At 38.6% G+C, this 27,402-nt stretch overlaps 1 protein-coding gene across 2 annotated transcripts in view; it reads left to right on the top strand.

Annotated features, from left to right (window-relative positions):
- Positions 1-27,402, top strand: part of NBEA (neurobeachin) — an 867,588-nt gene that overhangs the window by 129,117 nt on the left and 711,069 nt on the right. For both annotated transcript variants that reach the window (XM_084617023.1, XM_084617024.1), the window contains exons 2-4: positions 16,215-16,446; positions 24,228-24,328; positions 24,573-24,668. In XM_084617023.1, the coding sequence (XP_084473149.1) occupies positions 16,215-16,446; positions 24,228-24,328; positions 24,573-24,668 (429 nt within the window). The remainder of the gene's footprint in view (positions 1-16,214; positions 16,447-24,227; positions 24,329-24,572; positions 24,669-27,402) is intronic.

Consider the following 27,402-nt stretch of genomic DNA (forward strand, 5'->3'; position numbering starts at 1 on the left):
ACCTTAGAGACTAACCAATTTATTTGAGCATAAGCTTTTGTGAGCTACAGCTCACTTCATTGGATGTATTCAGTGGAAAATACAGTGAGGAGATTTATATACACACAGAACATGAAAAAATGGGTGTTGTTATACACACTGTAAGGAGAGTGATCACTTAAGACGAGCTATTACCATCAGGAGAGCGGGGGGGGGGGAAGAAAACCTTTTGTAGTGATGATCAAGGTGGGCCATTTTCAGCAGTTAACAGGAACGTCTGAGGAATGGTGGGGGTGGGGAAATAAACAAGGAGCAATAGTTTTACTTTGTGTAATGACACATCCACTCCCAGTCTCTATTCAAGCCTAAGTTAATTGTATCCAGTTTGCAGAGTAATTCCAATTTAGCAGTCTCTCATTGGAGTCTGTTTTTGAAGTCTTTTTGTTGTAATATTGCGACCTTTAGGTCTGTAATCAAGTGACCAGAGAGATTGAAGTGTTCTCCAACTGGTTTATGAATGTTATAATGCTTGACGTCTGATTTGTGTCCATTTATTCTTTTACATAGAGACTGTCCAGTTTGACCAATTTACATGACAGAGGGGCATTGCTGGCACGTGATGGCATATATCACATTGGTAGATGTGCAGGTGAATGAGCCTCTGACAGTGTGGCTGATGTGATTAGGTCCTATGATAGTGTCCCCTGAATAGATATATGGACACAGTTGGCAATGGGCTATGCCCCCCCACCCCCACCCCCCCCCCCCGGTCTCCTGCTGGTAATGGCTCATCTTAAGTGATCACTCTCCTTACAGTGTGTATAACACCCATTTTTTCATGTTCTGTGTGTATATAAATCTCCTCACTGTATTTTCCACTGAATGCATCCAATGAAGTGAGCTGTAGCTCATGAAAGCTTATGCTCAAATAAATTGGTTAGTCTCTAAGGTGCCACTAGTACTCCTTTTCTTTTTGTGAATACAGACTAACACGGCTGCTACTCTGAAACTAGACAAATTGGAGGATTGGGCCAAAAGAAATCTGATGAGGTTCATCAAGAACAAGTGCAGAGTCCTGCACTTAGAATGGAAGAATCCCATGCACTGGTACAGGCTGGGGACCTCCTGGCTAAATGGCAGTTCTGTAGAAAAGGACCTGGAGATTACAGTGGACGAGAAGCTGGATATGAGTCAACAGTGTGCCCTTGTTGCCAAGAAAGCTGATGACATATTGGGCTGCATTAGTAGGAGCATTGCCAGAAGATGGAGGGGAGTGATTATTCCCTTCTGTTTGGCACTGGTGAGGCCTCATCTGGAGTACTGTGTCCAGTTTTGTGTCCATACATAAAGGATGTGGACAAATTGGAGAGAGTCCAGCGGAGGGCAATGAAAATGATCAGGGGGCTGGGGCACTTGACTTATGAGGAGAGGCTGAGGGAACTGGGCTTTAGTCTGCAGAAGAGGAGAGTGAGGGGGGATTTGATAGCAGCCTTCAACTAACTGAAGGGAGGTTCTAAAGAGGATGGAGCTAGGCTGTTCTCAGTGGTGGTAGATGACAGAACAAAGAGCAATGGTCTCAAGTTGCAGTGGGGGAGGTCTAGGTTGTATATTAGGAAACACTATTTCACTAGGAGGGTAGTGAAGCACTGGAGTGGGTTACCTAGGGAAGTGGTGGACTCTCCATTCTCAGAGGTTTTTAAGGCCCGGCTTGACAAAGCCCTGGCTGGGATGATTTAGTTGGGGTTGGTCCTGCTTTGAGCAGGGGGTTGGAGTAGATGACCTCCTGAAGTCTCTTCCAACCCTAATCTTCTATGATTATCTAGCTCACAGGTTTGAATCATCTCATTAATTTTTAGGGGCTAAAAGTTATAAGGCCATCTAGCAAGCTGATGGTCTCAGCACAGTTACTAATAGAAGAATCTACATTACAAAACCATTATCTCAACTGGCACGTTGTTTACAATCTTATTGGAGAAGCCAAGATTTGTATAAACAGAAACTACCTTTCTCTCCTTGAGGCAGTACTTAGCTCAGGATTGGAAATGTTAGTAGGGGAGCTTGATAGCTTCTAGCAAGCAGTGTTTGTTGGGGCTGTTCTGGGCATGTCTATACTGCAATTAAAAACCTGCAGCTGGCCTGTGCCAGCTGATTCAGGCTCTTGGGGCTTGGGCTAAGGGGCTGTTTAATTGGCAGAGTAGGCGTTTGGGCTCAGGCTGCAGCCTAAGTTCTGGTACCTTGTGAGTTGAGAGGATTCCAGAGCCTGGGGCTGCAGCCTGAATGCCAAGACTGCATCTTAACCTGAGCCCCATGAGCTCGAGTCAGATGTCCTGGGCCAGCAGCAGGTGTCTAATTGCAATGTAGATATACTTTGTTTTTCTAACCACCTCCCTCACGTTGGCATTGGAGAATATAAAAAGGTGTGGTTCCATTGGCTCTTCAGTTCTTTCTAACTGTCTGGAGGAGCAGTGGGCACACTGTTTTTATGACACTACTGTAGTCTGTTTTTATCTCCCTTCCCTTTTCCCATTACTCTATAACAGTCGTCACTAACTAAGAAGAAAAAAATTGGTTTGTGCATGGCTGTAGGCAACGTCTGTGACTCGGACCTCATGGGCTCCTTCCCCTTCTCTTGTGTCTTGGTCCTTTTCAGACTTTTTCTTTTATTTATTATCTATCTGTTTAGGACCTGTTGGGACTGATTTCAAGCTCTGTGGTTCCTGCAACTGAGATCTATTACTGATGCCCTGATGGTAATGGAAGGACATCATTTTTCAGACTCCTTTGAAGATGTGGCAAGTCTCAGATCATTTTGCCACCAAGTAAAATGCCCAGTTTCTTTTCCTCTGTTTTGGGCAGGCAGGACCCAGCCCTCTCTTTTAGATGGGGATCAGAACAGGAAGGAATGTATAAGAGGAACTACTAAGTGACATAGGGTAGAGCCAAGATATGGTTAGTAACCCTAGACTGGCTCAGCAATTGTGGTTCTCCATCCTTGAACTGATAACAGAAGTGCAAGTCCTGATTACCAGTCTTGCAGATTTCTTGTCTCAGGGTCAGATAAGAGTCTCTGTTCAGATCTCAAATATTGAAACAGGAAGCTTTTACCAGAAACTAGTCTAATGAAATGGGAAGGGATTGTCCTTTGGGTACCTCAGAAGGGGTTAAACCCAAGTAGACAATCATCTTAGTTTAATTTTGTATATGTACTTGTAAGTAAAACAGTCATATTGACTCTTGGAGCTCTGTCAGAGTTGACCTGAGTGTATTTCCAACCTTCCAGCTTCTAGTCCATGGGTGGTTGGTCTAGGTTTATCTTGTATTGATGATTCTTAAATGTACGTTGGGTATTCCCTCTGGTGGATAACCATCTCTGTCATGGGATCTGAACCTCATGCTAATGCAGTTATGTACTACCCTGTGTAAAACAGGTATTCTTCATAGTTAAGTAGCCGGAACCGTTAGTGAGATTCATGCCATTAGCCTTTCCTGTTTTTTTTTTTCTCTAAGCCTCAGTGACATCCAGCCGATGTAAGACTTCAAGTTTTATATGTGAAACAGACCCTTTGTTAACAAAACAAGGCCAGACCAAACCAGAAGTCTGACAGACTTTTTGGCATATGCGACTAAAACCAGAGGTCTGTCCATATAGATAATGCTGTGTATGCTAAACTTCTGTGATCTGGCAGTTCTCTTTCCCCTTCGCCCCCTCCAAAAAAAACAAAATCTGTGGGAATTAGAGCACACTCATCTAAGTAGTAGGCAGCTTCCAGCATATAATAATGCAGTGTATCTATAATGGAAATGTCTAGTGATGCTTGTTTGGAGTTCTGAATACGCTCTCAAACAGCATTGTTCTCTTTACCTAACCTTTAGATCTAATGCCCAGTTCAGAGGAGCAGTCCTGTAATTGCTTTTCAGTTAATACTTCTCAGATCCCCCCGTACATCCCCCACAGATGCCACCTAATCTTCTAGGGCAAGAGGGGATCCATGCTAGTAGTTCTTAAAGGAAGAACATATGGTTACTTACCAAAATAATTGTGGGTCCATTTACACTGCAAAACAAAGAAAACCCTGTGGCACCAAGGCTTGGAGTCTGGGTCAACTGACTTGGGATTGCAGGGCTTGTGTTTCAGGACTAAAAATAGCAGAGTAGACATTAGTGCTCAGGCTAGATCCTGAGCTCTGAGACCCTCTCCCTTCTCTGGGTTTTAGAGCCCAGGCTCCAGCCCAAGTGGGAGTGTCTACATTGCTATTTTTAGCCCTGTAGTGTGAGCCTGAATCAGTTGGCCCTGGGCCCTGTAATTTGCTGCTGTGGGGTAGTTTTTGCACTGTAGATGTACCCTGTGATTACCCATCTTGATGCACACTCCCTGTCCATCCACTTCTTTGCAGTCTGTTTAAGGACTTGCCTTACATACTCAAGTCCTGGTGGTACACTGGAGCAAGGGGGAGGTGAATAGATTCAATGGACATTCCTTTACTGCAGCTTCAGCGTTTGAAAGCCTAGGAAACACATTCTCCAAGAGTTTTGGCACAATCCCCTTAAAGAATCATGTTTATTTTGAGTAAGTTACCTTTTAATTATTTAAGCATTGGTAGTAATTGTTTTACAGGCTTAAATACAATGGGCCAAATTAATCTCTTTTCTGACTATATTGACTTAATTGAAGTGTTGGATATGTTTGGCCCATCTGTTAATTGAAACAATATTATCCTATTCCAGATTAATAGTGATTTAAAAGAAATAAATAACCCTATAGTATCCCTTTTTACTAGGTAGAGTTTCTGGTTTGCCCATTTCTAGTGTTGGGAAAATCTGACTCCTGGTACTGGAGACTTTAGTGAGAACTGATCTTCTTCCTTAAGGAAATTAGAAAGCAGACAGCTGTTATAATAATTTTTACAGTTTCTTCTGTCATGGTTTGTCCCAGCAAAGCTAATATTCTGCGGCAGATAAGTGTAACAGGAGGTCATTGATAATTACAATGTTTTGTTTATAAAATCTTCATTTTTTCATGACTTCTTATATTCTCTTCAAATGATTTCAAATACATATTTGAGGACATAATTAATATATTTTAGTGTATCCCATTGTGCTCAAATGACTCTTGAAAAAATCTAAAAAAATCCCCCCCCCCCCCCCGACTTACGTACATATGGTCAAATCAGTTGGTTTATATTTAATGTTTATGGGATGGAGAAAGGGTGATAGAAGCACTGTCTTCCCTGATTGATGTAATAAATACGTAGCACACAGACTTTGTCCAGAGTAGGGAATAAATGTGTTAAATCATAGTAGCTAAATTTAAGCTCAAGTCTTTTAGAACGAACACACAAACAAATAAAGGTTTTGTGCTGTTTTCTGGGAACTCAGCAGGCCACAGTCAATGCTGGCTGGATACAGGTGGTTTTGGTTGAGGTTTGCCATATCTGTTTATCCAAGTAATTTGATATAATGCAATTTACAAACTTTGGTCCCCAAGAGAGACCCCCCCCGAACCCACATAGAGGCCTGTTGAATTCAGTGGGGTGCAACTATCTATGTGTGTAACAAGTTGGAGGGAATAGGGCGTAAACATATAATTTTTTGTAAACTAGCAGGGCTTGAAAACTCTGAAAACTTGAACACTGATCCACGTTTTCTTAAAGAAAACCTAAGAAATTACATTCAAAGTCTATGTCAATGCAATTTTAAGGCTGTACATTTAAATGCTCAGGTAAGAAACCCCCAAATTTAAGGCTGAACATGCAACTTGATCTATATACTCCATGCATGTTCATTATGAAAGCCTTTAATTACATGACATTTGCTTAAACAAAGTAATTTAGGTTTTTCTACCAAGTCATTATGCAATATTTGTGTAGTATTGTACTATTTTATACATGCCAAACACAGAGAGAGTTGTTTCTATAAAATACTGTATCATAAGCTAAAACTTTTAGAGAAAGTACAGGATAGTTAGCGAGATGAGGTAGGTGAGGTAATAACTTTTATTGGACCAACTTTTGTTGGCAAAAAAACAGGCTTGCCACAGTGAATATCACCTCACTATACACCAACTTTCCTCAAAATCACAGCATTGCTGCCTGCTCAAATATCTGTGGACAATAATATCTGGTATCAGTGGACAACATTAATATCCACCCGAACACATTGCTAAACTCATCCATTTCATCCTCACCCATAACAATTTTACATTCAACAATACTTTGTTGAAACCATGGGTACTAGGATGGCTCCCCAATATGCCAAACTCTTCCTGGGCCACCTTTTGGAAGAATTTCTGGACAAATGCACCACAAAACCAATTGTATACTTGAGATGCATTCATATTTTCATCCTCTGGACTGAGGGCCTAAACTCCCTCATAGGTTTCTATCACAATTTCAGCAACCATCAAACTCTCTCTAGAACACTCCTGCACCAGTATCAACTTCCTAGACACAAAGATCAGCTTTAACAATGGAACCTGACAGGCAGCTACACGCAAGAAGCCCACAGATCACCACACTTAAACCTTCACAGATCCAGTAATCACCCCAAACTCACCAAAAAATCTGATAGTTATAACCAAGTCCTCAGATACCACAGAAAGTTCTCTGAGGACCAAGTCTGGGATGAATGAAACACTTAAAATCACCTTCACCAAACAAGTACACTCCATGAGAGAAGAGGACCACATCACAGGCCACCCAAATACCCAAGAGAACCTGCTTCAATACAGGAGAAAAAAATCCCCTCTGACTGCACACTCCAAGTTGTCACCTACCACTCCATACTGGAACCCATATTGAGATATAATTAAATAGTTACAACCTTTACTCAATGGGGACCACATCCTGAAATAAATCTTTGCCAAACCCTCACTTTTGGCCTTCAAACAACCCCCTCAGCCTCTCCAGGCTCCTCACCAGAAGCAAGCTCCCCACAGACCAGGACCCATGAATACAAAGAAGCACCATATTCTTACATAACTGATGCAAAACCTGCAGACACATCTCCACTACTGTGGTGATCAATACCTCCTACAATACACTTTTCAAGATCCATAGGTCCTATACATGCCTACCACAACATGTGGTCTGTTTCATTCAGTGCACTAAATATTCCAATATGTGGGTAAAACCAGATAATCGCTATGCTCTTGAATGTACTCTCAGAAAAATAAGGCAAAACACTGTCACCAGTCGGCCAATACTTTTCACAAAACAATCACTCCATACTGAACCTCTGTCCTCATCCTCAAAGGAAACCTGCACAGCACTGTCAAAAGACAAGCCTGGGAGCTTAAATTCATAACTTTGCGAGACACTAAGAGTCATCACCTTAATAAAGACACTGGATTTATGCCTTATTGCAATAATCTGTAACCTACTAACTCCCTTTTTGGTCCCATGGTTGCTGGGGTGTTAATGGGTCAGTTCAGTGTGAATGGAGTCTTATAATGTGAGTTAACTACTTATGCTATACAATTGGTGCTTCCTTGTATTTAGATGTGACAAACCTTTCTCAGACCTGAAGAAGAGCTCTACATAGCTCAAAAGTTTGACTCTTTCACCAATTAAAAGCTGGTCCAATAACCTGTATTACCTCATCTGCATTGTCGTTCAAGAACAATGTACTGAGTTGGGCATTGTTCCGACCACGCTGGTAGAAAGACAATAAATGTAATTGGTTTAAGACACAACTTTATTCAATTAACCTATCTCAGAATACCCAGCAATATACTGTATAGTGCATGTAATAATAAGATAATATAAAATAAGATTCCAGAAATGTCACTCAGTGTGTCACTGTGGCCAAAAATGTTTGTCAGTGTGAAGCGATGGAAATAGCTACAGGTGTGATTAAGAGCTCTTTTTGTTCAGTATATCACCAAGTTGAATCATCAATGGGTTTTGTTGTCTGTAGCCATACCATTTTTAAGTTCTCAGCCATTTTGTTTTTACAAGATTACACCTCCACAGTGGATAGCTACAGTAATCTGTCATGCCAAAAGTCCTAGACCATTGTGGTATTGGAGGTAATGTAACAAATCACTATCCTTATTCTGCAACTAATTTGTATGCAAAAATTGTATTGGCTCTATGAGGGAGACTGCACACATAGTGGATTACTTCACCCAACTGCCACAGTTCTTCAAAACCACGCACACAACACATCCAGCGCGCACACACTAACTCCAAACCAGCACAGTACATACACTTCATTTGCTACCTGCTCAAATCTTCCAGCAGTGTCATTGTCATTGTGTGTGTGTCACTCTGAAGCCTAGAATGTCTTTCTGAGTCAGTGTGAAGTGAGAGGAACAGCTACAAACATGTTTTTTGTTTAGTATGTCACCACATTTACTCATCATCACTGGACCTTGGGATAACCAGATGGAATGTTGGAGTCTAAAGGTTCTGTGGCAGTTGGAAGGTGATAGCTGTTACTCCCACCTTCTCTGATCAACTATGTGGGATAACAGAGGTGGTTGTATCTCCAGTCAGGAGGCAGCTATGTGAACATACTTTGAGGAACATGTACAAACAACAACATTGCTCACTACAATATGGCACATGGAAACATGAGCCTCTTTTTTCAGGTTTTTTAATACATGATGAATTACAGCACAGGCTTAAGTTACTAGATATTTCCTTAATTGTTTCCACCTATTCTGGAGGACCGCTGTCAGTCCTTCTCCTTTTTAGCCTGGTCCCATCCCAGTGATGGGACCCTGCCATTTGTACTTCATATGAGGGTTGAGGGAGGCTGAAGAAAAAAATTGTGTATTGTCTCCTTGCTGTACCTGCCTTTATGACCACCAGACTCCTTTCCCCACCTTCCTTAGGGGTTGCTTTCCCCTAAATCTGCAGCCAAATCAGGTTTATCAGAGAATTATGCTCTTTCAGTAATGAGTGCCTGTCCTGGACATCTGCCACAAGGAAGCACGAACAACTGTCTTGGCTGCCTCTGCTGCACCTCTAGCCTGGTTCCCAAATATTTACCAATTTCTTCCTTAATAACAGCCAAAAACATATTTGCTCCTGGTTGGATAGGTATACTTCATCCTCCCTAAGTAACTTTGAGTGCCCGGTATGAATAGTACCAATCCCACTCAGTAGTGGATGAGTTTACCCAACTCCCTCATTATACACTTACTGACCTTATCTGCGAAATAGTTATATAATAGGAATTTATAGTGTTGGTACTGACTAATGAAATGCTCAAGGTTTATCTACACCTCAATAAAAGACCTGTGGTATGGCTGGCCCAGTCAACTGACTCAGGCTTGCAGGGCTCAGGCTGTGGGGCTAAAACTTTCAGTGTGGACACTCAGGCTCAGGCTGCAGCCCGAGCTCTGAAACCCTGTGAGGAGGGTAGGTCTCAGACCATGGGCTCCAGCCCAGGCCCGAATGTCTACACTGCAATTTTTAGCTTTACAGCCTGAGCCCTGCAGTCCTGAGTCAATTGACCCAGTCTCTGAGACTTGGTGCCGCTGGCTTTTTACTGCAGTATTCGGTAGGCCAGTTAGCGTATATCTATCTGAAACCACCCTTCTCTATCTTAGTTTGCCAAATTTGAGGTTTGCCATAAGATATTTGAGCAGGAGCCCGCTTTGTATAAAAGAGAGCTTCTGGCCGCATAGGGCCCTACCAAATTCATCGTCCATTTTGGTCAATTTCATGGTCATAGGATTTTACAAATTGTCAGTTTTACGGTTTCAGATGTTTACATCTGAAATTTCATGGTGTTATAACCATGGCAGTCGTGTCCCAAAAGAGGGTTGTGGGAGGGTCACAAGGCTAATGTAAGGGGATTGCAGTATTGCAACCCTTACTTCTGTGCTGCTGTTGACGGAAGCACTACCTTCAGAGCTGGGCAGCTGGAGAGCAGTAGGCAGCACAGAAGTGTGAATCGCATGGTGGAGGGAGGTCATTACTTTTTGACTATCCAGGGTCCAGTAGTCAGTCTGGTGCCCTTGTCCACAGCCAGCCCAACGCCCCTCTAGTCCCCAAGTTCTGAGCCTGGAGCCAGAGAGAGGCAGGGCTGGGGGCAAGGGCACCAGAAACTTTGTAGAAGGTGGGGGGGAGCCCACAGGCGCCAGACCACTTTTTAACGTGGGCATAGTTTGGAAGACAGGGTGGCATTGCCTCCCCCAACCCGGAAACTGTAAGTCTCAGGCAGATGCAAAGCAGCACTGATGGAGCTGTGCTTTGTGGTGATGGAGCTGATAACCGTGATCAGCTTCCTCACTGTGAAGTGCAGCTCCTGTCCAAGGCTTGCAGATTGCGGGGGCAATGCCACCCCTACCCGCAAAGTATGACCGTGTTAAAAATGGTGGGGGAGGTAATGGCTCTCTAGGCCCTCCCCAGTTGCAGTGCTGCCCCGGGCTCCTGCTGTTTGCTGGGCTCCAGCTGCTTAGTCCTGGCTGGGCTTCTCCTGCAGATGCTGCTCCCAGGGCCAGGTCAGACCTACTTCCAGGAACATCCCCTGGCTGCAAGAAGCACCACAGCTGCCCCCTGTACAGTGACCCCTCCCCCTACTGCTGGGGAGCGATGCAGGTAGGAAGCGGGGTGGAGGTATGGAGGTTCCTGGCCGCTCCTATGCGTAGGAGCGGGGCTATGTGGTTGCTTCTGGGAGTTGCATGGGGCGGCCCCTGACCCTACTCCCTGGCTGGAGCGCCAGATCAGAGCAAGCCCCAGACCACGCTCCCCAGCGCCAGCAATAGAGAATCCATCACAACCCTTGGTAAGTTGTTGCAATTGTTAATTACTCTCTCAGTTAAAAATTTAACCCATATTTTCAATCTGAAATTGTTTAGCTTCAGCTTCCAGCCATTGGACCATGTTATATGTTTCTCTGCTAGACTGAAGAACCTATTATTAACTATTTGTTCCTCATGTACATACTTATAAATTGTAATCAAGGCACCATTTAACAAAGAAAAGGTTAAGCTAAATACATTGAACTCCTTGAGTCTATCACTATAAGACAAGGTTTATAATCTTTTCATCAATCTCACTGCTTTTCTCTGAACCCTTTCCAATGTATCAACAGTCTTGAATTGTGGACTCCAGAACTGGACACAGTATTCAAGCTACGGTCGTACCAGTGCAAATGCCCCTCACCCTCTGCAATGTCTGCTCTGTGCTGTCTCTAAGAGGCACAGAACAAATCACTGGTGTATGCTTTTTACACCAGTGAACACATTGGTCAGTTCTTCAGAAATAATAAATAACATTAGTTGAATAGTGTAGCCAAACAATTCTGAATTGTGTGGTCTTAAGGTTATCCATCTGTCTCAGAACCACAATCTGGGAATTAGTTTGCTTCCTCCTTTATTACTATTTTATAGAGTAGGATAAGCGACTATTAAACAGCAATACAAGACCTTGATACAATTCAAGAGACTTCTTAATAGAAGCTAAAGCACTGGCTTAAATTGGATATTGACTGTTCAATCAAGACTCAAAAGTAAAATTGTAAGTTTGACATAGGAGGAGGAATATATATATATGATATACATATATGATATAAAACCAGGAATGATTTATAATAGTATCATTTGATCTTCTATAAGGGTTTGTGTCCCACCCTTTTGAGATATACTTTAAGGTCGCTGACATTTGGTTTACTTCAGAAATTCTCTTTTGGAGCATGTGAAAACTGGGAGGGAAGGAAACGAGGATATTTGGTTTCATATAAACATTTTGTTTCATATAAATACTTTGTTTTGATATAAACCTGGAATAAATGTAAAAAGTGTTTGGGAACCCTAAAAATTAGGAAACTTATTTCAAGGCAAATTAAAACTGTTAGTTATTTTGTTCCTCTAATCTAGTATCCTGTGTTGAAATGGCCAGTACCAGGCGCTTCAGAGGAACAAACAAGAAACTGCAGTAGGCAGTTATGGTATAACTTGCACTAAAGTTTTTTCTGACCCCTGTAGGTTGGCTTATGTCTCTCAGTGCAGGGTTTATATATTCCAAAACTCAGGTTTTGTTATTTACCACTGTAATTTACCTGGATAGTCTCATCATCTCCATAAATACCCAATCTTAACTCTTCCTCCTTACATATTGCCTTTTGTGGTTAATGCTCCTTTTTGTTGACTCTCCATGTTCTGAAGGATGTCTCTCTGGCTACAATTACCTCTTGATCCTTACCATTTTAGCTACACTAGTTTACATTTTGGGTTCCCACTTTTTTTTTTTCAGCCTGTATTGGTATGTTTGTGTCTCGAGACTTTCCCCCCGTCTTAACTAACATTGATGCCAAATTTCAGGATTTTTTTTTCTTTTGACTTTAGGGCTTTTTAAAATTCTCTTCTCCCTCCCCACCCTTTTTTAATTGCCCCATTTATAAATTTTTAGTGTTATTGCTAGTTTTTTTATATCTTTCCTCTGTCGACTGGGATTAATTTATTTAAATCACCAACAGGGAAACCTTGATCTAAATGATCACTTTTTATCTTGTTTTACATTTATGCTTTATTTTCCTAAAGAAAGGTTGATTCTCATTGGTTGGCAACAATTAAACATGTTGATGTGCAGCTAAATATAGCTTTTACACAAAATGGTACGTCTTTTTGCTAACCAGGAAGATACTCCCTGTATCTATGCACATTCATTTAAATAATTATGTACCTTAATGTAATTTATTCATATTCTTATTTTTTTATCTTAGAAAATGGTGAATGATACATTTCTTATTTGCTAGATGATGATTTTTTTTTCTCATTTGTTTAGCTCTGGATGGAAATTGCTATCTCTGTGCATTTTAATTGAATTTCATTTAAAAATTGGTTTTCTAATTAAATAAAACTACCTTAAATTTATATACATAAGAAAATAAGTTTATCAAAACACATTTTGCTTTTAAAACTGACTGACTTATTTAAAAAGGGAATATTTGTAGTTAGTGAATTAGATGGATTGCTTCTGTCAAGTCCTTCAGCATTGTAGAATTAGTAGATCTGATCCTTTCACACCTAGATTTTTGTCCATACATTGGAAGAGAAAAACAAGCTTTCCTGCTTTTTTCAACTCCCAACTGGTTTCTCAACTTTAAATGGGCTAATCATTGAACTGAATGAATTGAATAAATTGAAGTGAAGAATACATTTTCTCTGCACCTGTAGAAGAGGTTACCAGTGTCAAATGTTAACTTAGCACTTCAGTAAAGTCTGTATTTTCCACTGAATGCATCCAGTGAAGTGAGCTGTAGCTCACGAAAGCTTATGCTCAAATAAATTTGCTAGTCTCTAAGGTGCCACATGTACTCCTTTTCTTTTTTCAGTAAACTCTGGTTTCAGGTGCTTGGTCAACTGTTTCCAGTTCAGTAGTTTTACTTTCTTTAACACGTTGCTGGCAAACATACTGCTTAATATTTATGTAATTTAAATAATTATAATATTTAAGTTTAGGCCTTAGTATAAGTTTTCATAATTTCTAATAGTTTAAATAGGTTTTTAAAACAGAAAAAATGTGTTTAAATTAAACATAAAAATAAAATTTTAAATAGAGATTTTTAAAAATTATTTTACTTTCATCATGGATTTTTATCCACCCTGTTGTGTTTACTGTTACTTAGTGATTCAGGTATGTTTACCTCTTGAACCAATTCCTGCATATTTATCAATTTGTCTAATCAAATAATGTGCATATTTTTCAATAAAAAGTTGTATGCCAACTTATAATGTGTATGCATCTTTTTCATAGCTTAATAATGTATATTTATATACCCGGTTAACATGTCAAACTGTAATATACTTAAAAAGTCATTGAGGGAATACTAAATTATTACTGAACTTTGGGAAAATAGAAAAAACATTGTATTAGCATGGATATTTGAGGAAAAAGCAAGCAAGTTGAACCATCTGCTGCCTTTTACACAAATAAATACATATGCAGTCTTCTGTCCAAAAAGGTCTTCCTTTCAGGTGTACTCTGTACATCAGCTAAAGGCAGTATCTTGTCTTAATAATTGTAGTGCATAGTCCAAATTATTTGAACCCAATAGAAGGCTTTACATTACCTGCCTTGTCAATACTTTAAAATGCAGCACATTTACTAAATCCTTGTCTCTAAGATATTGCATGAACAGAAATCATTTGGATTTTTTATAAGTAGAACATGTTTAAATGCTAGGGATTAAAGTTATGTGGGAGCACTGTTGCCTTCAGCTTCTGCTGAAAACAAAGCAAAAGAGCCCTCTCTTCTCCTTTGCTTCTGTAAGCAGAACGTCCCCCCAAGCTCCCCTTCCTTCATGACTAGTGCAGTGAGAATTTCCCCTCTTACTGCAGTTTATTTTAACCACTGTGTATTGCTATGTTGCGTAGAAATTAGCAGGTACAAACTGTCCAGTGGAACCAAGTGTTCAATAGTGTTTGGCATGATGAGAAAATTTGAATCAATGTGAACTGTACAAAGCTATTTGGTCAAAGAGAATGTTAATGGCACTTACTCATTATTGTAAATTATTCTAATACACAACGCTAATTTACTGGAAAAATCCTCCACATAGGATACACACGTGTTACTACTAAGTCAGAAATAGCAAAACAAACCCACCGTTTTTTGAGAAGTGCACTTTAGTCTTTCATATGACTATTTCATGACTCTAAAACTGTCTCCAGAAAAGTGCTTCAGTTTTTTTCTTTGAAAAATATGATCACCTGAGGCATCCATTATAAATGATTGCTTAAATTCTAAGTAATTACATTTTTCACGTTCATTTAAATCTCCTAATAAACCTAAAATTCAAATACTAATAATAATTGAAGCAACAAATTAATTTGAATGTAACTTGGTTATCTCTAGAGTCTAAATTGATAGTCAACTGATTTATCATTTAGTAAATTCTGAATTATATCATTAGAATATTTTAAATTGGTTGTTAAATTGGAAACCTGCGTGAATCACTTTCAGTAGTATTAGTCAGGTCTGAGGATTAACAATTGTGGATGTTGGGGCCAAAAGTAAAGGAAAGAATACTGAATATGCAGGATGGTCTACCTATGTGAAAAAGATGTGCTTCTTTCATACTGGCCACTTTAATTATTATATAGTCTGTAGGCTGTGGAAAGTGCAGAATGTTCTCAATCAAACCCTGGAAAGTTAGATTATCATAAAATTGTTCCCTATCAACACATAATCACTGAAAGTAAGCACTTATCACAATCACATACTTTTAAAAATATCTTTCATTTAACATATAGCATTGTGCCTTAAGACTTTTTGGGTTTTTTTTGCTTAGCAAATTATAGACTATATTTGGCGTCTTTATAAGGAAATATTTGTATTTTCAAGAATCTTTATTGTTACTGGGTATAAATAATATGTCTAATGTTCTGATCTCTGAGTTGTTTTGTTCCTGGATTGAATGAAGTTTTCTGCTGCTATAAAAGAGGAGAAAAATTCTGAAAAAATGACAAGTGTTCCTTGTTTGAGTAAGATCTCTTTCATGGATTGCCTTTTTTCAGTTATGTAGGCAGATATTTGCAGGTTGGGGTGAATGCACTTTATTTTGGCTATATTTGGAGCCAAATAGGCTCTATCCATTTTTTGTTCAGTTTTACCTACACCCCAAGTAATTTTGGGATCTGTTCAGAAATAAAGCTCATTGGATTGGAATTTTCTACATCAGGGAGTCTCAGAAGTAATGCATTGAGTTCACATATCTCCAGTTTTATCCTTTGAGTAAGCAACTTTCTTTTCCAAGAGCTGCAGACAGGTGTGTGCTATTATTTGAGCCAATTCTAATGCTGCTACTTGTGCACTTGTTTGGTGGAGTCACCCTTCCCTTTGAGTGAGTTGGTCTACAGAGGATTGCAAAGATATTTTGATTTCTGAGCCAATTCAGATGCTGCTATTCTTGTACTTCTGTTTATTGGAGTCAATCTGCCCTTTGAATTAGTTGGCATAAGGAGGACTGCAGAGAGGTTTTCATTTCTGAAAGTATGCTATCCAATACTGAGGGAAAATTTCAGTTAATTTCTTATATGATCTTAGTGGCCATTGTGCTTTTGCCATCTTGATTATCTTCGTGATCTGTTGCCATTGAGATGTGAGTTTTCATATCAAATTTATTTGGATTGTTTGCCTTAACACTCAAAAAGTAGTCAGTATTGGTTGAAATAAGGATCTGTAAAGCTGCCAGCCAGTTCAGACACACTGCTCAACTCCTCAGTAAGACTCAAATTATATATTACAAATACTAACATTTGTTTTTTTTTTTCTTTTTAGCTGGTTGGTGGAGAGTTTGATCTAGAGATGAACTTTATAATCCAGGATGCAGAGAGCATAACGTGTATGTCGGAGCTTTTAGAACACTGTGATGTAACATGCCAAGCAGAAATCTGGAGTATGTTCACAGCCATTCTACGTAAAAGTGTCCGTAATTTACAGACCAGCACGGAAGTTGGCTTAATTGAACAGGTACTGCTGAAGATGAGTACAGTGGACGACATGATTGCAGGTATAAATTACTGATTGATATGTATAACTTCAGTGTTCCTGAACACTCAAGCGTTGCAAGCCTAGTCATTATTTACATTTCACAAGCAGTAAATTATTTGATTATTATTGATACTGAGTCAACAGTACTAAAGCAACTTTATGTAAATGTAATGGGCAAAGATTATAAAATACTCTTGTTTTAGAAGTAATGTTGAAATAGTTTAGTTAGTATGCACAATTCTTTTAAAAAGAAAATAGATGACTGCCTGATCTTAGTGATAAAATAAGACAACTTTCAATATATCTCATAAGAGCATCTCTGACACTTATTCTCAGTTTCTAAAAATATTAATTGCTATGAATTGTTATAGTAAAAGAATTGAACCATTATTATGGCCCTTTTAAATAATAAATAGTACAATTTTTTTATATGATTAAAAACCAAGAGAACACTAGAAATGTTCAAATTTATTGAATATTGTATTTTTGGACTGTATTAAGCATTTTTATTTTAGTTTCTATGCTTCAATTTTTGCCTGCCTTTTAAAACATCTGTGCTCTCTTCATAGCCTCTCTTGAATTTTCATGTTAGATGGCTTTTCAGTTTTTAATACTTTTTTTCTTAGTATTCCCTATGTTTCCTTCTACTGAAACATAGCATACTTTATTTGCACATCTATGAGAACTCATGAGAGTCTGGGATTACAGAAGATGTTCCCTGTGTGAGGCTTCCAATTTATTCATACCCTCAGTATCTGGAGATTATTCCTGTTTTCTTAGTTGCAAGTAATCTGAGATACTCTGGTTAGAAGGGTAGGCTAAGCTTCCACTTTTAGAATGTGATCAGTAGGATTTACAGAAGTAATTTTTCACTCATTACAGTTGTTGGGGAGATGCAGGAGAAATTCAAAAGGCCATCTTGTCTTCAGTTTAGGGTTAGCTTTTTCATCTTATGTATTTTAGTACTGTGTTTGAGAGTAGTGTAATTGACCTAAAAAATAGTGAAATTTTTGAAGAGTTGAATAGTTTTTCTTTCCATAAATTCTAGCTGATTTACAAATAGTTGCTAAGTGAGAGGATATATAGGTGGTTATTTTATTTTTAGTGCCCAAATATCTGCTAGCTGCTTTACAGAAGAAGTAAAAATATGGTACCTGTCAAAAGGAATTTTGAGTCTAAATATAGATGAGATTCCTTAAGTGAAGAAGCTATAATCAAGACAAGAGTTGGGGAAAGGATGATGGTAACAGCAGTGTGAAAATGTGTTTACTGAGATTTGTGCATCTTGGTGGGTTTAGTAAATATCAAATTGTATGTAATACTAAATCTTCATAAATGGCCCCATTTACTCTCTCCAGAGTAAGTGCCTTTGCGAGGTGCTTAGCATATTTTGGGTCCTTATAAGTATGTTTTAAAATTGTAAATGATTTGTTCTTTTAGTCTGTGTGAATTTGCTGCTTATAATTCAAGACTATACATCAAATAATATTGCTACTAAGTAGCAGTAATAGATACCCACTGCTAACATCACTGAGAAACATGGTGCATAGTCTTGTGCCCCTCAAGTAAATGCGTAAGCCAGTAGATGATCCTTGTTCTGTGGTGTGAAGAACTACATACTCAAGCAGTAGCAGATCAATATAGTCACACAGCCAAAGATGCACCGTTACATATGACCTGTGACCAACCTGTCAAACTATTAAAATGATACACAAGGAAAGGGGCAGTCAGGTTCTACCTGTAAAGGGTATTATTCTGTTAAAACTAACATTATGGTTTTTAGACTGAAACACATAAGAAACCAGTGCAATAACTGTAATGTGCTCCCAAAACCCTGCTTCACTAAGAAAGCAAACAAGCCATTGAATTTTCCACTTTCCAAATAGTCTCAAGGGTAACTCTGATGAGGCACATGTAACTCTGATGATGCCAACATCATAGGGAAAGAGTAGAAGATGCCTAAGTAACTGAAGATGGCAGAAGACAGTGTAATATTTGGGATCCAGAAGCAGTTGGGAAATCAAAGATCCATGAGTTTGCAAGTATTGATAAAAGGCTGGCATACCTCATCAGTAAAGGGAGTGGATGCCTACTCCATTAATTTTTCTAAGAATGCTTTTTCCTGCCTATCAGCAGCATTTCAGAGAAGGTTTTTAAGAGAGAGCTTAGGCAAGTTTGCTTTTATCTCTGCTCCTGTGAAAGTGGAAGAGTGGAAACTACTCTACAGATCTGATTACAAGACAAATTGAGTATCAGAATTCTGATGGCACTGCAGCTCAGAATGTATGTCAATCACTAGTAAAACCCCTGTGTATGTGGTGTTCAATTCCTGTTCACAATAACTCTGCTGGACCCTTCATAAGAGAGCCCTATGGGTGGATGAGTCACCTATCAGACCTTTGAAAGAAAGGAACAGAGACACCGGAGTTAGTTGCTTTGCTTCTACTTCTCCAGCTTCTGCAGATGTTTCACTACCACCTCATGGTCAATAGTGGCATTGGCAACTAACAAATCAAAAATGAATGAACATTGGTGCCTAATAGCTGATCATCACCAGGAGGCTATTGCCTGACAATAACCAGTGCCTTAAGGTAGGCTGATACATAGGGGTCAAGGTTGACAGGATGACTCCAGATGATGCCAGAGCTGCTTCGCTGCAATCATTCCTACCCACTTTCCTAAAATGGTGAGGTGAAAAATGTGGTGGTACAGTAATTGTTTGTTTCCTTGCATTCAGTGAGGATCTTTTGAACATGGGCCAAACCATAACTTAGTTCTAGGATTTGGTTCCACTCTATTCCAAAATAGTCAGTCTGTCAGTGGTGGGCCTAGTATTTCCAAGCTGGCTTGTAAAGTACAGGTATCCTTCTTGCAACTCATTAACTGTGGCTCTGTCTCTCTCAGTACTTCCTGAAATACTGTGATCAAAGTTAGGTGTAAATCAAGCAGAACAGATTGTCTACATTGTGTCATGTTCAGACAGCAATCTACGTAAGTCTCAGTTCACATTCTCTATATACAAAATGGCTAGAAAATACTTCATAGTGGGGAAAAGCTGACTTCATTTGAGTGGAGCCAATTCAGATACATGAGGTTGCCATCTACTTGAAGCATTTCATGTGCTGAGATTTTGCAGATGCTGTGGCAGAGGAAATAATATCTTAATCTTCATGACAGCTTTTGCATTGGAACGCATTTCTCTGCAATCAATTGCATTGAAAATTGGGATGACTATCATTGGTATTTGTCTCTTTCCCAGAAACTTTGTTTGTCACAGGTCATCTGGATACCCTGACAATCTAAAGATTATACTACAGGAAGGGATGTTGATCCATTTTATGAGTGGTTGAGGGCAAAAGATTACTATAATGACCAGATAGATGATTGGCAGATGGCCTTAACAGCTATAAAGTATTTTCCTTCAGAGAACTTAGAAAACTGAGTCCCTAAATTTTTGGGTAAGAACTAATGAAGCAAGTCTTCTGACCCAATAGTTTCTTTAGATAGTATATTAGTAATAACAGCAAAATCTGAATTGGTGTTTGCTATCCTAACTTGTCATGCAAAGTACAATTTACAGTTGCCTTTTCTTCATTGAGACCTATTTCCTCTCCAGGAGCTTAGTTGTTATGCTGCAGGTGGTTAGGATGCTTGAAAGTTGATTGAATTGAATTTTGAGCACTGAAACAGTAACTATTTTAAAGCGAAGTTCAACTAAAGTTGCTCCCACCAAATAATGCTATAGAGGCAGCTGGGCTGTTAACAGAAATTGTTCCTGGAAATGCATCCATTTGAAAATTTTGGAAAACCTGATTGCCTTATTAAGTGAAAGTTAAACTTCACAGCCAGCTTGTAAAGCTTGGTTACTAAACTTAAGCTTTACACGATGTTGTTCCTTCTGAAGTTGTGTTGCCAATGCCTTCTATGCAGATGATCTATGAAGGGAAATGCCATGTTATCTCTTGTCTGATGCTATGCTCAGTGTTACTTCAGAGACAACTGAGCTATGTTAGTTTTAAGCTGTTCCTTACATGACTGAATTAAGGTTCTTTCAGTTGAGTTTAAAGAGTAAATGTAAAATATTAAGGACAGTTAGGGTTGCCAACTCTCCAGGATTGCCCTGGAGTCTCCAGGAATTAAAAATGTATCTTTTGTTAAAGATCATGTCATGTGATGAAACCTCCAGAAATACATCCAACCAAAATTGCCAACCCTAAGCACAGTTTGACAAGTGTACATGAGGTGGCAGTTACTGCAAGTAAAACCTGTTACATTAATTGTTTGAAATGCATTAAAATAAGGAGAAAAGGTTTCTCTCCTCTCCCCATAATTTCATTTTTATAGTTTTATTTACAAAACGAGACTATAGATACATGTTAAACCTGTGTGGTATACTTATTATGACTTCGTATCACATAAAATGACAAGAACCTCAGAAAAGCCATGCTTTTTGACATTGCCATTCCTATATGGTGAGTGGATTAGTATAGTGTATATATACTAAGTATGGATTAAATCTTTTCAGACAAGACTCGTGATATGCCGTACTAGGATTTATTAATCAGAAACCAAGAAAGAAAAAAGTTAGTTTTAACTTCAATTATATCAAAAGAAATTAATCTAATTTAATCTAACTCTTTGTAACTGGAGCATGTAGCAAAACCAGTAATAAAAGTGGCCCAAGAGTTTGCATTTTAAGGGCATTCTTCTTTTGTTTATTACTTACAAAGTCCTGGGCTTGAATCTTTCAGTGCTTTTTGTTCAGTGTGAATGTGATGTTGCTGTGTTTTTAAGTTTGAATAAAAACACTTCAGCCCAGTTTGAGTAAAAGGGGAGCAAATAATTTTGCTATTATAAAAAGCAGCTTTTTTGAAAAGCTCTACTCAGCAGCAGTTTGAACAGAAATGTGAAATTTGCCATGGAGTGTGTCCCTGGCTAGAACATGTATTTTGATGGTCCACTGAAGATCTGTTTTAATTTTGTGATCATAAGGATTATTTAAAATATACTCTGCACGTGTGTAGTAACTTGAATGAAAAAGAATTTTTAAATTTATCCCTGTTCTGTTGGAGGTGTGATAACATAGGCATTGAAGATGAATGGAATTTTTAGGGATCTTCTGCTTTCTACCAAATACTTCCATATTACACAATTTCTTTTTCTATTTAAAGGAAAAAAACCCTCAAAGTGTACACACACATAAAAAAAGAAACAAACTTAGAAGAAGGTTAAGGTTGCAAAGTGGAGTACTCAAAAGTCAGGGCGAAAATTGACTTGCAGTCTCAACTCTTCCCCTTTCTGCATATTCAGCGTGTTACAGTCCTTAATTACCAGATCAAATGCTGCTGTTTCCTCAGGACTTCTGCCACAGTCAGGATGCAGGGTGGATGGTATGCAGTGAATGAGGCAGAACATTGATAGGAAATGGATGTGGACTCCCATTGGATGAGGAGATATCACACACATCATCACTTTCAAACTAAAATATTTTTGATTTTTGTTTTCCTTTAATAAGCTCTTCACAAACAGACCGCACACACCGACTCTTGCAGGATAGATTTTAAAAAAGCCTCTTAACCAGTCAAATGATTTATCCTACAGGCAGGGAAAGGAAAAAAGAGATCATTATTATTATTTCTTTTATTTAAATACTTGGGAGGCGCTTGGACCCTATGATGAAAGTTGCCATAAGTGCCTAGGTGGTTTTTTTAATTTTTATCTTCACTGTTCAGTGGGTGAACTAGTGCTTCATGAACTGTCCGCCATGCAACCTGTGCACTAAATGAGGCTTCATTCACTGCATGCTCCAACTTGCTCACTGAGAGCTATAATCTGCTCTTTCAGTGGTACAAATTTAGAGCAAATCCAGTGGATTTACTCATAGCACATAGTGTGGGAATTACAAATAGAATTCACTTCAAAATGATGTGTGGATCTAGAGGACCCTATTGTAATTACTATGCACCAGTGTACCATTCAATCAGAACACAAGAGGAGGGAGTGGTTCTGTAGAAAAAAGTGTGTGATCCTGTAATTAGGATACAGTCCTATAACTGTCTCCTGAAAACTTTCTAGGGGCTTTCCTTCAGAGTCCTGTATCATTCAGTATGCATATGTGCATCAAATAAGATAAGGTTTTTAAAAAAGGTACTTGTGTGCACATGTTTCAATGCTGTTAGAACATTGGGAAATCATTTAAAAAAAAACATGCTTATAGTACAATATGTAAACTATTCTAACTCAGACAAATCAAATAGATATTCATTAGACCTGTGAAATCACACATCTCACCATTTCCCAGACTGATTTCAAGTTTCTGTGCCTTCCTGCTGATGTATAAGAGCAGTTTTAAACACAGACAAAACCACATTTTTAAAAGAAGGTTTCTTTCACTGCCTACGAACAACTAAATGACTAAAAAATGTTCCTGGATAATTCCTGGATACAAGATCTGAAAAATTTCAGCTCAGAAAGTAAAAGTTTGGTAATTACGAGCAACTGAAAAAGGCTAGTTAGAGAAAATGTTTATCTTTTAGCTATAACTGCTCCTGTATCCTCCAGCTATAATGCAAAATGTTCTGGTAAATTGAAGGGAAATATGGTGAGCTTCCTTAGCAGCTGAAAAGATATGTCCCAGGCAGCTTTCTGACCCCAAACCAACCATTGGAACAGAGTAGGAGAGAGGTGTCCTTTGGAGATAAGGAAGAGAAAAAAATCTGAGTTTTTTTAGAACAAAGAATGTTATGGAGAAAGATGTCTGACTGGTGAATGACCCTGGGGATCTAGAAGCATGTCTAAAATATTGGTGGATAAGGGCACTAGTTTGCCTTAATCTGTTTGGTCTGAATCCTCTGTGCACTGGAAGCTGCTCCTTGAAATTGTAACAGCTTTTGTGTTTTCTCTCTGAGGGCCAAAACTTATACTATCCTTCCTCCTGCTGTGATGGCATCTGAGGACACTAATAGCAATTCTTAGAAGTATTGGGCTTTGAGGGAAAGCAAAGAGAACATGAAAAGAACCAGGATTCCCCAAACGATCCAAAACCTTAAAATGAGCATAAATATTTCATTTTTTAAAAGTCTAAAATCTATTTATTAATCTTGAATGCTATTTTCTCTGAAAAGTGAATTTTTTTGTTCCTATTATCTGTATACGTTTCTCGCATTTTGAAATGCTGTAATGGACGATATGTCATCTATTAATTATTCTATAGCAGTTTTTGTCACTTGTAGTGATGGACTTTAGCAGATCCTCTTTTCCCCTCATTGTTTGGCATTGCATTGTGGTCAAATCTAAAGTTTTCATACTTGGGTACCAAATTAAAGAAGAATGCAGAGAAATAAAATTGCAAGATGACGTAGCAAACAGTTCAAAGAACGTTGATGTGTACATCTTAGCTCTCACATGCTCGAAACATGTTACTAGAATAATGAGGAAACATCCTAAAATGTGCAATACAATGGTGATAAATATTCAGCAATAGGTTCCTAGCCTATTGTGATAAAACTGCAAACATAGGATTGTTTCTGTGTACTTATTTACTGTTTTGTTAAAAACTAGAAATTCTAGAAATGGGCATGTAATCATATGTATATTTTAAACCTAAATGATGTTATGGGAAAAGTGGACATTCTTGAATTAATATTTTGTTATACAATCTTTAAGGTCACAGTTTGATTTTAACATTTGTGAATAAAGTTTACTTTTAATGAAATTGCCATTTTCAGCTTGTACTTGCAAATAATTTCTGTGACAAACGGTGTAATTCAGAGTTCAGAATAACTTTATTTTCCTTTGAAGATCTTCTAGTTGATATGTTGGGGGTTCTTGCCAGCTACAGCATCACTGTCAAGGAGTTGAAGCTTTTGTTCAGCATGCTTCGAGGCGAAAATGGAATCTGGGTAAGCTGTGGCTAGATAAAGTATTAAGTGTCGGTGCATTAGTGCCTGAGGTTAATGTAAACTGTCTCTAGAGGCATATGAAATTGAATTTTTTATGTTAATTGAATTACTGTTTTAAAAGTTTTTAAAAACAGTTTTAGAATTAATTTACCGGTTTGTTTGAAAACTATCCAGTGGCTAATAAAGCTATAGAATATCATTTACTGGTTGCATTGACATTTCTACAATTCTGTTGTTTTAACAGCCAAGACATGCAGTTAAACTACTGTCAGTCCTTAATCAGATGCCACAGAGACATGGTCCTGATACCTTTTTCAACTTTCCGGGCTGTAGTGCTGCAGTAAGTTTTTAACCAAAATGCTTCTATTTCTGGGAATAATAAAATAACTGTCTTGTATGCATTACTTTATCGGGTTTGGATATCCTTTTTAATAAAGAAATGGGGAAAACATTACCCAGTATAATTTTTCCAGAACAGACTAGGTCTTGGATGTTCAGGGAAGCTTGGCATAATACTGAGGTGATACCATACCCCAAGGTACTTAATGTCAAAAGTAAAAGGAGATTTTTTGTATGAGATGGATTAGGAGAGGAGAAGTATTGTGGGGAAACATATTTTTTAAATTGAAAGTTTACAATAATAGTAAATGATTAAAACAAGAGGCTGATACTATATAATTAGAAGTGTGTGTGGTGTGTGCGTGTATACATGCTTACACATTTATATTGGTGATAGCCCAGTTCTAAATTTTATCATGTGCCTTTAACTGCCTCACCTGAATAGTGTCCACTGAGACTACTGCTAATGTTTTTAAAAGCAGCTTGCCAGATAAAAGCCCATCTCTCCCCCCCCCTCCACCCCCAGTTATGTACTATCCCTTTCCTGTACTCTGCAAAATACATCTGCCTGAGTCCCAGGACAAGCAATTTTCAGTTTTGGACAGGGTCAAGGTGGAATATCTCATGCACCATCATGGCTTAAATTGGAAGCTGTATGTTGGTGGAAAGAGATGATTTGCAGTAACCAGCTGGAGTAGGCACTAGCTTCTGACCTCAAAATGTGGTATTTTATTCAAGAAAAGCAATTTCAGATCATGTATACAGGTATGGCTCTCTGAGATCTGTAAATTGGACTCATGGTAACTAAGGTACATACCTTTATAGATCAAATAATAGGAAAAACAATACCAGCAGTATTTTTTATAAACTCTTAACATATGCATGCTATATATCAGGGATCTCAAACTCAAATTACCACGAGGGCCACATGAGGACTAGTGCATTGTTCCTAGGGCCACATCACTGAAACCTTTTCATACAACGATACAAAAGTATAGTCAAAAATGAAAAAAATGAAGGGTAATACAGTATGCTATTAAAAATCAATGCATTAATTTTTTTAAAACTGTAATGTGAAGAGGGGTTTTAATAAAATTTAAACACTCAGTAGTGCACCTCACTCAAATGACAAAACACACCTTTGCTTTTAGAGTTACTTCGGTTAAAGCCCCCCCTCTGTCCCCTTCCCCACCCCCATTCCAACCCCTTCCCCAAAGTCCCTGCCTAAATTCTGCCCCCTCCCTGTCCCTGTTCCAACTCCTTCTCCAAATCCCTGCCCTGGCCCTGCCTTCTCACCTGAGTGCACTGCTGTTGGTGGGATCAGAGCCTATGGTGGGCGGCAGGAAATAACTCTGCAGGCCATGTGTTTGAGACCCCTGCTATATATGTTACAGAAAAATTAAAGTATATTGTGGTGTATAAGAGTTTTGTCACCTCTTGTTTGAGATGACTAGCATAACTCATTTGTGGCCTTGAGAGTAATGCCCAATCCAAATATCTAATTATAAACACTTTATCCTGCTCCACATCATCATGTGTATTCATTCATTCATTTTCTCTCTCTCTCTACATATATTACATGGTATATATTGTATATATAATATACTGTATATGTAATATTACCCACAATATACATTAAAAGAAAATTAGCAAGCTTGTAAAGTCAAGCACTCAAAAATTAAGAAATGCCAGAATTAAGGTAGTTTATGCAACCTTAATTTGGCTCCCTTGTGTATATGCCTTAGGGATACAGTCTCTAGTTACATGGTCATATACTATTTTCCCACAAGAACCCTGCCTCATTCAGTGCACACTATGGGTGGTACTCAGTAAATGAGCAGCTATTCAATATTTTGTTTTATCCTCATTCAGTGTGTCCTAGGCCTTATTACTAACCTGCTCTAAATACAGAATGCATTCATTTGTTCATGGGCTTTGTCAAGGTTCCTCCCCCACGCTGAACTCTAGGGTACAGATGTGGGGACCTGCATGAAAACCTCCTAAGCTTACTTTTACCAGCTTAGGTTAAAACTTCCCCAAGGTACAAATTAATTTTATCTTTTGTCCTTGGAATAACCACTGCCACCACCAAACTCTAACTGGGTTTACTGGGAAACGTAGTTTTGACATGTCTTTCCCCCCAAAATCCTCCCAACCCTTGCACCCCACTTCCTGGGAAAGGTTTGGTAAAAATCCTCACCAATTTGCATAGGTGACCACAGACCCAAACCCTTGGATCTGAGAACAATGAAAAAGCATTCAGTTTTCTTACAAGAAGACTTTTAATAGAAATAGGAGTAAAGGAATCACCCCTGTAAAATCAGGATGGTAGGTACCTTACAGGGTAATTAGATTCAAAACATAGAGAATCCCTCTAGGCAAAACATTAAGTTACAAAAAAGACACACACAGAAATAGTCATTCTATTCAGCACGGTTCTTTTCTCAGCCATTTAAAGAAATCATAATCTAACGCATACCTAGCTAGATTACTTACTAAAAGTTCTAAGACTCCATTCCTGTTCTATCCCCGGCAAAGCAGCATATCGACAGAGAGACACAGACCCTTTGTTTCTCTCCCTTCTCCCAGCTTTTGAAAGTATCTTGTCTCCTCATTGGTCATTTTGGTCAGGTGCCAGCGAGGTTACCTTTAGCTTCTTAACCCTTTAAGGTGAGAGGATTTTTCCTCTGGCCAGGAGGGATTTTAAAGGGGTTTACCCTTCCCTTTACATTTAT

Source organism: Lepidochelys olivacea (assembly GCF_965140295.1).
Source record: "Lepidochelys olivacea isolate rLepOli2 genome assembly, chromosome: 1".
NCBI lineage: Eukaryota > Metazoa > Chordata > Testudines > Cheloniidae > Lepidochelys > Lepidochelys olivacea.